Source organism: Salmo trutta, chromosome 13, assembly GCF_901001165.1.
Source record: "Salmo trutta chromosome 13, fSalTru1.1, whole genome shotgun sequence".
Classification (NCBI taxonomy): Eukaryota; Metazoa; Chordata; class Actinopteri; order Salmoniformes; family Salmonidae; genus Salmo; species Salmo trutta.
The window spans coordinates 16,811,157-16,824,056 of NC_042969.1; the positions used below are offsets into that span (position 1 = coordinate 16,811,157).

The following is a 12,900-nucleotide window of genomic DNA, read 5'->3' on the forward strand; positions in this document are numbered from 1 at the left end:
CTATCCCAACTCTATCCAACTGTCCTCCAACTCTCTCTAACTGTTCCAACTCTCTCTTACAGTTCCATTTCTCTCTAACTGTTTCAACTCTCTCTAACTGTTCCAACTCTCTCTAACTGTTCCAACTCTCTCTAACTGTTCCAACTCTCTCTAACTGTTCCAACTCTCTCTAACTGTTCCAACTCTATCCAACTGTCCCCCAACTCTCTCTAACTGTTCCAACTCTCTCTAATTGTTCCAACTCTCTCTTACTGTTCCAACTCTCTCTAACTGTTCCAACTCTCTCTAACTGTTCCAACTCTATCCAGCTGTCCCCCAACTCTCTCTAACTGTTCCAACTCTCTCTAACTGTTCCAACTCTATCCAACTGTCCCCCAACTCTCTCTTACTGTTCCAACTCTCTCTAACTGTTCCAACTCTCTCTTAGTGTCCCAACTCTCTCTAACTGTTCCAACTCTCTCTAACTGTCCCAACTCTCTGTCTCTCAATTTTTCAATTTCAATATAATTTTCATTTTCAATTTAAAGGGCTTTATTGGCATGGAAAACATATGTTTACATTGCCAAAGCAAGTAAAATAGATAATAAACAAAAGTGAAACAAACAATATAAAATTAACAGCAACAGTTCCAAAAGAATAATGGCATTTTAAATGTCATTATGTCTATTTACAGTGTTGTAATTATGTGAAAATAGTTTAAGTACAAAAGGGAAAATAAATAAACATAAATATGGGTTGTATTTACAATGGTGTTTATTCTTCACTGGTTGACCTTTTCTTGTGGCAACAGGTCACACATCTTGCTGCTTTGATGGCACACTGTGGTATTTCACCCAATAGATATGGGAGTTTATCAAAATTGGATTTGTTTCGAATTCTTTGTGGGTCTGTGTAATCTGAGGGAAATATGTGTCGCTAATATGGTCATACATTGGGCAGGAGGTTAGGAAGTGCATCTCAGTTTCCACTTCATTTTGTAGGCAGTGTGCACATATCCTGTCTTCTCCTGAGAGCCAGGTCTGCCTACAGCGGCCTTTCTCAATAGCAAGGCTATGCTCACAGAGTCTGTACATAGTCAAATATTTCCTTAATTTTGGGTCAGTCACAGTGGTCAGGTATTCTGCCACTGTGTACTCTCTGTTTAGGGCCAGATAGCATTCTAGTTTTCTCCGTGTTTTTGTTAGTCCTTTCCAATGTGTCAAGTCATTCTCTTTTTGTTTTCTCATGATTTGGTTGGGTCTTATTGTGCTGCTGTCCTGGGGCTCTGTGGGGTCTGTTTGTGTTTGTGAACAGAGCCCCAGGACCAGCTTGCTTAGGGGACTCTTCTCCAGGTTCATTTCTCTGTAGGTGATGGCTTTGTTATGGAAGGTTCGGGAATCGCTTCCTTTTAGGTAGTGGTAGAATTTAACGGCTCTTTTCTGGATTTTGATAATTAGCGTTTATCGGCCTAATTTTGCTTTGCATGATTTTTGTGGTGTTGTACGTTGTACACAGAGTATATTTCTCAATTTGGTGTTTGTCCCATTCTGTGAAATCTTGGTTGGTGAGCGGACCCCAGACATCACAACCATAAAGGGCAATGGGTTCTATAAATGATTTAAGTATTTTTAGCGAGTTCCTAATTGATATGTGGAATTTTATGTTCCTTTTGATGGCATAGAAGGCCCTTCTTGCCTTGTCTCTCAGATCGTTCACAGCTTTGTGGAAGTTACCTGTGGCTCTGATGTTTAGGCCGAGGTATGTATAGTTTTTTGTGTGCTCTAGGGCGACGGTGTCTAGATGGAATTTGTATTTGTGGTCCTGGCTACTAGACTTTTTTTGGAACACCATTTTATTTAGTCTTACTGAGATTTACTGTCAGGGCCCAGGTCTGACAGAATCTGTGCAGAAGATCTAGGTGCTGCTGTAGGTCCTCCTTGGTTGATGACAGAAGTACCAGATCATCAGCAGTAGACATTTGACTTCAGATTCTAGTAGGGGGAAGCTGGGTGCTGCAGACTGTTCTAGATTTGTATTTGATCATCTACAGTAGCAGTCAAAAGGTTGGACACACCTACACATTCCAGGGTTCTTCTTTATTTGTACTATTTTCTACGTTGTAGAATAATTGTGAAGATGTCAAAACTATGAAATAACACATATGGAATCATGTAGTAACCAAAAAAGTGTTAAACAAATCAAAATATATTTGAGATTTAAAGTAGTCACCCTTTGTCTTGATAACAGCTTTGCACACTCTTGGCATTCTACTCAACCAGCTTCTTGAGGTAGTCACCTGGAATGCATTTCAATTAACAGGTGTTCCTTGTTCATGTGTGGAATTTCTTTCCTTAATGCATTTGAGCCAATCAATTGTGTTGTGACAAGGTAGGGGTGGGAAACAGAAGATAGCCCTATTTGGTAAAAGACCAAGTCCATATTATGGCAAGTACAGCTCAAATAAGCAAAGAGAAACGACAGTCCATGATTACTTTAAGACATGAAGGAAAATTTCAAGTTCAACTTTCTTCAAGTGCATTCACAAAAACCATCAAGCGCTATGATGAAACTGGCTCTCATGAGGACCGCCACAGGAAATGAAGACCCAGAGTTACCTCTGCTGCAGAGGATAAGTTCATTAGAGTTACCAGCCTCAGAAATTTTAGCCTAAATAAATGCTTCACAGAGTTCAAGTAACAGACACATGTCACATCAACTGTTCAGAGGAGACTGCATCAGGCCTTCATGGTTAAATTGCTGTAAAGAAACCACTACTAAAGGACACCAATAAGAAGAAGAGACTTGCTTGGGCCAAGAAACACGAGCAATGGACATTAGACCGGTGGAAATCTGTCCTTTGGTCTGATGAGTCCAAATGTGAGATTTTTGGTTCCAACCGCCATGTCTTTGTGAGACGCAGAGTAGGTGAACATATGATCTCCGCATGTGTGGTTCCCACCGTAAAGCATGGAGGAGGTGATGTGATGGTGTGGGGGTGCTTTGCTGGTGACCCTGTCAGTCATTCATTTAGAATTCAAGGCACACTTAACCAGCATGGCTACCACAGCATTCTGCAGCGATACGCCATCCCATCTGTTTGCTCTTAGTCAGACTATCATTTGTTTTTCAACATGACAATGACCCAATACACACATCCAGACTGTGTAAGGGCTATTTGACCAAGGAGAGTGATGTAGTACTGCATCAGATGACCTGGCCTCCACAATCACCCGACATCAACCCAATTGAGATGGTTTGGGATGAGTTGGACCACAGAGTGAAGAAAAAGCGCAGCGATCTAAGGCACTGCATCTCAAGGCTAGAGGCGTCACTACAGACCCTGGTTCGATTCCAGGCTGTATCACAACTGGCCATGATTGGGAGTCCCATAGGGCGCCGCACAATTGGCCCAGCGTCGTCCGGGTTAGGGTTTGGCCAGGGTAGGGCGTCATTGTAAATAGGAATTTGTTCTTAACTTCTCTAGGGTAGAGGGCAGTATTTTCCCGGCCGGATGAAAAACGTACCCAAATTAAACGGCCTACTACTCGGGCCCAGGAACTAGAATATGCATATTATTAGTAGATTTGGATATAAAACACTCTGAAGTTTCTAAAACTGTTTGAATGGTGTCTGTGAGTATAACAGAACTCATATGGCAGGCAAAAACCTAAGAAAAATCTAACCAGGAAGTGGGAAGTCTGGTGCTTGTAGTCCTTTCAAGTCATTGCCTATTGAACACACAGTGACTTAGGGTTAATTTTGCACTTCCTAAGGCTTCCACTAGATGTCAACAGTCTTTAGAAAGTTGTTTGAGGCATTTATGATGGACAGAGAGCGAACAGAGGAAGTTGGAAGTTGTTGACTCAGGAAAGCAAATGAGTTCATTGGCGCACGTTCACTTAAGAGTTAGCTGTGTTCCAAAACATTTTTCAAGACACTGGAATCGTCCGGTTGGAATATTATTGAAGTTCTAAGTTAAAAAGGCCCTAAAGATTGATGCTATACAAAGTTTGACATGTTTGAACAAACGTAAATATAACTTTTTTTGACTTTTCGTCGTGACATTTTGGCCACGCTTCCTACACTTGGAGTAGCTTACTGAACGCGGAAACAACAAGGAGTTATTTTGACATAAATTATGGACTTTATCGAACAAAACACATTTATCGTGGAAATGGGATTCCTGGAAGTGCCTTCTGATGAAGATCATCAAAGGTAAGTGAATATTTCTAATGCTATTTATGATTTTAGATGACTCCAAAATGGCCGGCATCTGTATTGCCTAGTGTATTTTTCTGAGCGCAGTACTCAGATTATTGCAAAGTGTGCTTTCCCCGTGAAGCTTTTTTGAAATCTGTCACAGCGGTTGCATAAAGGACATGTTCATCTATAATTCTTTGAATAACAGTTTAATATTTTATCAACGTTTATGATGAGTATTTTTGTAAATTGTTGTGCTGATTCACGGGAGTATTGGAGGCAAAATATTTTCTGAACATCACGCGCCAATGTAAAAGGCTGTTTTTGGATATAAATATCAACTTGATCGAACAAAAAATGCATGTATTGTGTAAGAAGATGTCCTAGGAGTGTCATCTGATGAAGATTGTCAAAGGTTAGTGCATAATTTTAGCTGAATTTCTGGTATTTGTGACGCCTGTCCTTGCTAGGAAAATGGCTGTGTGGTTTTTCTTGTGTTGGAACTGTCCTAACATAATCTAACTTTATGCTTTCGCCGTAAAGCCTTTTTGAAATCGGACAACGTGGTTACATTAAGGAGACGTGTATCTTTAAAATGGTGTAAAATAGTCGGATGTTTGAGAACTTTGAATTATGACATTTTGTGGTTTTGAATTTGGCGCTCTGATTTTTCACTGGCTGTTGAATAGTGTGAACCGTGGGTGGGATCGCTAGCGTCTCACCTGCCCAAGAGAGGTTAACTGGCTTCCCTAGTTAAATAAAGGTTAAATAAAAAAATATAATAAAAAAAAAACAGCCAGCAAGTCCTCAGGATATGTGGGAACTCCATCAAGATTGTTGCAAAAACATTGCTCATGAGCTGGTTGAGAGAATGCCAAGAGTGTGCAAAGCTGTCATCAAGGCAAAGGGTGGCTACTTTGAAGAATCTCAAATCTGAAATATATTTTGATTTGAATAACACTATTTTGGTTACTACATGATTCCATATGTGTTATTTCATAGTTTGATGTCTTCACTATTATTCTACAATTTTCACGGGCGTCGTAAGGAGTGGACCAAAATGCAGCGGGTATATTGATCATCTTCTTTACTTTATTAAAGAGAAGACACTTAAACAAAACAAACGACGAAAACAGTCCAGTAAGGTGCACAGACTATACTAGAAACAACCACCCACAAACACAAGTGAAAACGAACACACTTAAATATGGCCTCCAATTGGAGACAATGACAACCAGCTGTCTCTAATTGGAGGTAATTGAAAAACACACCATAGAATTAGAAAACTAGAATAAACATAGAAATAGAAAATATAGAACATAAATCAAAAACCCCGAAACACACAAAACAAACACCCCCTGCCACGCCCTGACCAAACTACAATGACAATGAACCCCTTTTACTGGTCAGGACGTGAGAACAATGTAGAAAAAAAGTAAAAAAAAAAAAAAAAACTTGAATGGGTGTGTCCAAACTTTTGACTATTACTGTATTTGTTTTTGCTGTTTGTTTTTTGTTAAAGGTCCAAAAAGGTTAAGTATAGCCAATTGGAATTTGTGGTCTGTATTTGCTGGTTGTTATTTGTTATAGAGCCAAAAAGGTTGGATAAGTGGTTTATCCATACATCTCCATTTTGGACAGATAACATTTCGTGTTGTTGTTTGTTTCGAGTTTTCCAATTTTACCAGAAGTGGTTAGATTCTATTGATTCTTTAATTATATGAGCTGATTTCTGACGTGCTGTTCCTTCTTTTTCCGTAGTGTATGTCTGTATTGTTTTAGTGATTCACCATAGTGAAGGTGTAGGCTCAGGTTTTCTGGGTCTCTATGTTTTCGGTTGGATAGGTTTCTCAATTTCTTTCTTAGGTTTTTGAATTCTTCATCAAACCATTTGTCATTGTTGTTAATTTTCTTAGGTTGTCTCCTTGACATTTTTAGATTTGATTGGGAAGCTGAGAGGTCAAATATACTGTTTAGGTTTTCGACTGCCAAGTTTACAACTTCACTGTTACTATCTCTATCTCGGTCTATTTTCCTGTCCATACTCTCTTTAAATCTCCCATTCTCTCTCTCAATTACATTCCCTTTCTCCATCCCTCAGTCTCATCCCTCTTTTATTTAGTCATTTCCTGTCTCGTCCTCCCCACCTTCAACTTGTAGGTCTGTTTCTCTTCCTCTGGTGTTCTCCTCATGGGTTTATCTCTCCTTCTGTCCTACTCATTTCCCTCTCTCTGCCTCTCTCCCCCACACAGTCGGTAGGAAAGAAAGTTTTTGTGAGAGAACATTTTGGCTTCTCAGCGGTTTATATCATTTTCTGCCTTTGTTTGGTCTTTAGAGTGATCTGCTGCTGGGACCATGCTGAGTTCTTTATTTCTAACGTCATGTTGAGACAAACACTGTAGAGAGAGAGAGAGAGAGAGAGAGAGAGAGGAATTTGATAGTTAAGAGCTGAGAGAAATGTTTTTGCCTTCCCAGTGGGATATAGAGCTGTTTGTTATTTGAGCTCTGACAGGGTTTGATTCCTTCACCACTTCCACTCAGCTCTGCTACGGACTATATACTACATTGAGTATACAAAACATTAAGAGCATCCGCTCTGTCCATGACACAGACTGACCTGGTGAATCCAGGTGAAAGCTATGATCCGTTTTTGATGTCACTTGTTAAATCCACTTCAATCATTGTAGATGAAGGGCAGGAGACAGGTTAAATGAGGATTTTTAAGCCTTGAGACAACTGAGACATGGATAGTGTATGTGTGCCATTTAGAAGGTGAATGGGAAAGACAAAATATTTAAGTGCCTTTGAACGGAGTATGGTAGTCGGTGCACCGGTTTGTGTCAAGAACTGCAGCGCTGCTGGGTTTTTCACACTCAACAGTTTCCCGTGTGTATCAAGAAGGGTCCACCACCCAAAGGACATCCAGCCAACTTGACACAACTGTGGGAAGCATTGGAGTGAACATTGGCCAGCATCCCCGTGGAACTCTTTTGACACCTTGTAGAGTCCATGCCTCAACAAATTTAGGCTGTTCTGAGGGCAAAAGGGGTTGCAGCTCAATATTGGGAAGGCATTCCTAATGTTTTGTACCCTCAGCGTATATGTACAGTGTTTGTCTAGACCAGTGGTCACCAACCTTTTCTTAGTCAAGATCACTTTCTGGGTCAAAATGCAAGCCGAGATCTACTGCTCAGGTTTTTTTACAAACATGACTTAAAAAATATAAGCTTAGGGCCTCCAGAGTGGTGCAGCGGTCTAAAGACACGGCATCGCAGAGCTACAGGCGTCACTACAGACCCGGGTTCGATCCCGGGCTGTATCACAACCGGCCGTGATTGGGAGTCACATAGGGCGGCGCACAACTGGCCCAGCGTTGTCCGGGTTAGTGTTTGGGGATGGTCTGGCTGGGGGGCTTTACTTGGCTCATCGCGCTCTAGTGACTCCTTGTGGCTGACCGGGCGCCTGCAGGCTGACACAGTCATCAGTTGAACGGTGTTTCCTCCAACACATTGGTGCGGCTAGCTTCCAGGTTAAGCGGGCGGGTGTTAAGAAGCGCGGTTTGGAAGGTGTTAAGAAGCGCGGGTCATGTTTCGGAGGACGCATGACTCGACTTTTGCCTCCCGATCCCGTTGGGGAGTTGCAGCGCTGAGACAAAACTGAGAAGAAGAAGAAAAAAAGCCTATGCAACATTAACCAATTAAAAACAGTACTGTATCAATGAGGTTTGTGCAGTAGGCTATAGGCCCAATACGTCATCACTGCATATTGGCTATGCTTGCTATTGGCCAATGTAGGTATATGATCACACTGGTAATAGATCATTTGTTGTATTACTTGTGAGGCACAGCTAAGTGAGCATAATAATTAGTTATTTTTTTTTACTGGACTGATGACCTGCATCTGATGGTCAGTCTGAGGGGAGGGAGCAGCGGTTAGGCTGCCTCTCACCCGTCTCACTGTCCCGCTGCCCTCCTTCCCTCCGCTGAGAAAAGGGTACACGGTCTTCCAGCTGATGGCAAAACTCAAGTTGCAAGGGAGTTTTTTTGGTAGGCCAATAGGTGCACTTGATTTGCTCTTTGGGCCTGCTGGGTAGGCAGAGTTTTACCTTCAGACACAGGAAATGGTTCAAAATGGGAACACTTTGCCTTCCCGGCGCTAGGGCTGCTGAATCAAGTGCACCTACTGCCAAAAGTACAATTTTTTTTATTTTTTAAGGAACGCAAGGCTTCGCAATCGACTGCTTGGTGACCACTGGTCTAGAGCTTAGAGCTGAGGACACATCCGAACTACTCTCCCAAAGACTTACTGATAGTAACGTTGTTTTTGCTGAATGTATCTCATAAGAAGCAGTATTTGACTTATAACAGATTAATAATGTACTCTACTGTACAGAACTTCTCTAAAACATCTGTTTTCCTGCTTCATATGGTCTCGTTCCCTCTCTTTGGAAACATCAGGAGGTGTGTTGGTTTGGATTGATTTGGAGCTCGCTCCTTGCTCCCAAGACGTGTCGATCCATCACTCCATCGCCCGGACAACCGTGTTCTGACAGGAAGTGAAGGTGGTGAGGTGATTGGATTGAACTTCTGCATTTTCATTGGCTGTATTTCTGTATCGGCTAATGCCAGGCGAGCTTTGGGCTGGTGTGAGATGGTGAGATAGTCACCCAGGGGGCTGTAAACTCGACATCTACAAGAGAACGTTATACACAGTAGACCCAAATGGCACTGAGGAATGATTGATAACTGACAGGCAATATGAAAAGCAAAAACCAGTGCCAAAACCAATGTAGAACAGAGTAAGTCATTTAACAGAGTATATGGCAGGTCAGTGGTAGAGGGCAAGTCCTGTAAATGCATTGACTGATTGTCTTGATTGAGCAGGTCCTTATGAACAGTCATAATCTAGTTAAACAGAGCCTGATAAGCAGAGCTGGCTCCAGGCATAAGCAACATAAGCAGTTGCTAAGGGCACCCGGCTGCTAGGGGGGCCCCAACCTCTAAACATTTTCTTTAAAAATGTGTGTGGGGGGACTCAGAACTCAGTCGGGGTCTTAACTTACTATTGAGAGGGTGAATAGAAGAATACACCAGGTGCAATTCAGACATTTGTTTGTGCATCATTCATCAGTTTTCCTGTTGTTATGTCAGTCACTGAAAGTTACTCAATTAGCCATGTCAGCTAACAATTTTTAGATTGATAGTTAGCCTAGCCAGCTATCGACAGTAATCATTGCCGAATACTGTCCGGGCACATAGGGCACATGCCCAGGGCACTAACCTTCAGGGCCCCCATTCATTTTGTTAGCCATTCTCACTGAGATATCATATTAACATGGCATAACTCATGGCAAAATGTGTAGAATAGCAGGAAATTAGCTTTAAAACTTCTCTCTGCTGTCAAGAAGGGGGCCATTAAAATGTTTTGCCCCATGATGGGGGAGGTGGGGGCCCCACCAAATCTTGCTTAGGGCCTCCAAAAGGCTAGAGCCGGCCCTGCTGGTAAGAGTATCTGTCTATCTGCTAGTCCTTACCTTTATTCCTCTAACTACCTCCCTATTGTTTTATCTTCTTTCTGCCTGTGGCTTTATTGGATCTGACACAGCGCCTCTCTCTCTCTCTCTCTCTCTCTCTCTCTCTCTCTCTCTCTCTCTCTCTCTCTCTCTCTCTCTCTCTCGCTCTCTCGCTCTCTCTCTCTCTCTCTCTCTCTCTCGCTCTCCCTGTCTCTCTCTCTCTCCCCCTCCTCTCTCTCTCTATCCTCCCTCTCTATCTCTCTCTGTCTCTCTCTCTCTCCCCCTCTCTTTTTTTCTCTCGCTCTCTCTCTCCCTCTCTCTCTCTCTCCCTCTGTATTTCAGGCTTTCTTCTTCTGTATCTCTCGCTCTCTCTTGCTCTCTCTCTCTCTCTCAATGCCATATCTGTTTGCCTACCTCCTAATGATACCATGTAAAACACTCTACTGTTATGCACTAATTCAACTCAGACCAAAAGCTCATATACCACCAACATGTTGTTCGTTCATTATGCAGCCATTTTAAAGCAATTACATATCACTTTGTCCTCTGCAAAAAATACAAATCAGAGAGGAAAAAATAAAAAACCGTGCTCCGAGCAAAAAAGCTCTCATCTAATGAGTATTAAACTTCTAACATTTGTGCTTGTACAGATATAATTAGCGAAGACGTGGGGGGAATAGGCTGTTGGTTTTGAAGGGGAGGTCTGGTTGTAAAGAGTTTAATCTGGGACTAATTCCCTGTGATATTTGCATCTCAATCCGACTGATCTGTCGCCTGTAACAGAGAGATAATCATGAGAGCGGATCAGTCTCCCGCTCTTTGAGCCTGTTTCTCTAAACTCACATGCACTGTCTGTCTGGGACGATGGGTCGGGAGTCGAGGCCACAGAGAGTTTGTTTCTGCACTGAGGATGACCAGTGTGTAAGGCGTGGGTGTTTGCTGACGAGGAATCAAGTGCAGGAAAACAGCGATTCAGGGTATTGGCTTTAATAGGCACACTGACCAAACGACAAGCCAACCCAAACAGCGCACAGAGCGCACTACAAAACAAAGTGGCCCAAACACAAGGGACTAAACACAGCTTGCGCAAACATACGCACCACTGAAAATGTACAACAAACAGCGTGTAACCAAGCACAGCATACAATGAAACAATCCCGCACAAAGAGCAGGCGAACCTACTGGCTAATAAAGCCCGCTAATCAGCCCAACTCAGCACAGGTGCACCTAATAACGAAAAGGGGGAAAACAAAAAGGGAATCAGTGGCAGCTAGTAGGCCGGTGACGACGACCGCCGAGCGCCACCCGAGCAGGAGGGGGGGGTGGGAGTCGTGACACAGTGTTTGGAATGTCAAACTCTGTGGCATAAACTGGAATAACATACTTATATGGATTTGTTACGGACTGTGTGACCTTAGATGTTTTCTTATCTGTTTCTGTCAAGTTGTCTGTCTGTGTGTGTGTGTGTGTGTGTGTGTGTGTGTGTGTGTGTGTGTGTGTGTGTGTGTATAGTAAACCTTTTTCCCCTGTGCTTTTCTCTCAGGATGACTACTTCAAAAGCTGGGGTCCTGCCAAGCCAATCGACCAAGGTAAGACCAGACACTATGATGTGTGTGTGTGTGAGACGTGTTTGTATGTGTGTGGGGGGGGGGGGGGCATACAGGTTTGTGTGTGTGGGATGGTTAGATGGGAAGGTTGCTATGGGGATAGATGGGAGCGGGGATGGAGGTAGATGGCGTGAATTTCTTCCTCACTCTAAACACCACTTGTGTAACTTCATTAATGACTTCACCACAGCCACTCCTCTGGTTCCTGTATGTTACCACCCTCTATCTCCTCTGGTAGGTTCATGTGATACAGAATCTCCACACAGTGGAATCACATAGTGGAGTCTTCATTTTATTCTATTGATCAGCACTTCTGCAGCAGGACCCACAGATCAATACATAGAGAGAGAGGGAGCCTGAATAGTATGTTATGGAACAAGAGTTTAAGACCCTACTCTTTCTCTAAGAGCTGGAGAGAGAGAGAGGGGTACCTACCTCAACATTAGATACTAACCTCAACATTAAAACCTTCAATCCAAATCAAAATTCCATACCTAAAACCTTGATTTTGGACAAAATTACCTGAATGGACTATTACTACGAAGGACTATCAAGAAAACACTTCTAACAAACCAAAACCTGCAGAAGAAACACAGTGGAACCTGGAAATACCATCCAACAGCCTGAACCTACTTCTGAAACCAAAAAGTAAAAGACAATAATCTCTAGGTAATTTTGTTTTATAAAGCTAAGTAAATAAGTGTACTAAGCTACCAAACAGCTAGGACAGAACAGACCTGGTGGCACCTTCAATTAGCACTGAAATGTGAAGTCAGATGTGTGAAAACTATTCAGCCCAACAATGGCAGGAGAGTACCGAGCAAGGACAATCCAGAGACACTATTTGCTGACTGCTGCAAAGAGGGGAACGTAAGCAGCTTAATTTTCCACACAGACCATCCCCTGGCATGGCACAGTGCTATAAGAGTACACTAACCCTATGTCAAGAGAGAGGGTACTGGCTGGAAACTCAGAATACTAGACATTGAGGAAATTGAAACAACCTATGTCAACGTCTACAGTCGTGGCCAAAAGTTTTGAGAATGACACAAATATAAATTTTCAAAAAGTTTGCTGCTTCAGTGTCTTTAGATATTTTTGTCAGATTTTACTATGGAATACTGAAGTATAATTACAAGCATTTCATAAGTGGCAAAGGCTTTTATTGACAATTACATGAAGTTGATGATCAATATTTGCAGTGTTGACCCTTCTTTTTCAAGACCTCTGCAATCCGCCCTGGCATGCTGTCAATTAACTTCAGGGCCACATCCTGACTGATGGCAGCCCATTCTTGCATAATCAATGCTTGGAGTTTGTCAGAATTTGTGGGGTTTTGTTTGTCCACCCGCCTCTTGAGGATTGACCATAAATTCTCAATGGGATTAAGGTCTGGGGAGTTTCCTGGCCATGGACCCAAAATATCGATGTTTTGTTCCAAGAGCCACTTAGTTATCACTTTTGCCTTATGGCAAGGTCCTCCATCATGCTGGAAAAGGCATTGTTCGTCACCAAACTGTTCCTGGATGGTTGGGAGAAGTTGCTCTCTGAGGATGTGTTGGTACCATTCTTTATTCATGGCTGTGTTCTTAGGCAAAATTG

General features: G+C 42.5%; 1 protein-coding gene across 2 annotated transcripts in view; it reads left to right on the forward strand.

The window, feature by feature from the left end:
* Positions 1–12,900, forward strand: part of LOC115205337 (testican-1) — a 373,161-nt gene that overhangs the window by 201,205 nt on the left and 159,056 nt on the right. For both annotated transcript variants that reach the window (XM_029771183.1, XM_029771184.1), the window contains one exon: positions 11,235–11,280. In XM_029771183.1, coding sequence (XP_029627043.1) covers positions 11,235–11,280 — 46 coding nt within the window. The remainder of the gene's footprint in view (positions 1–11,234; positions 11,281–12,900) is intronic.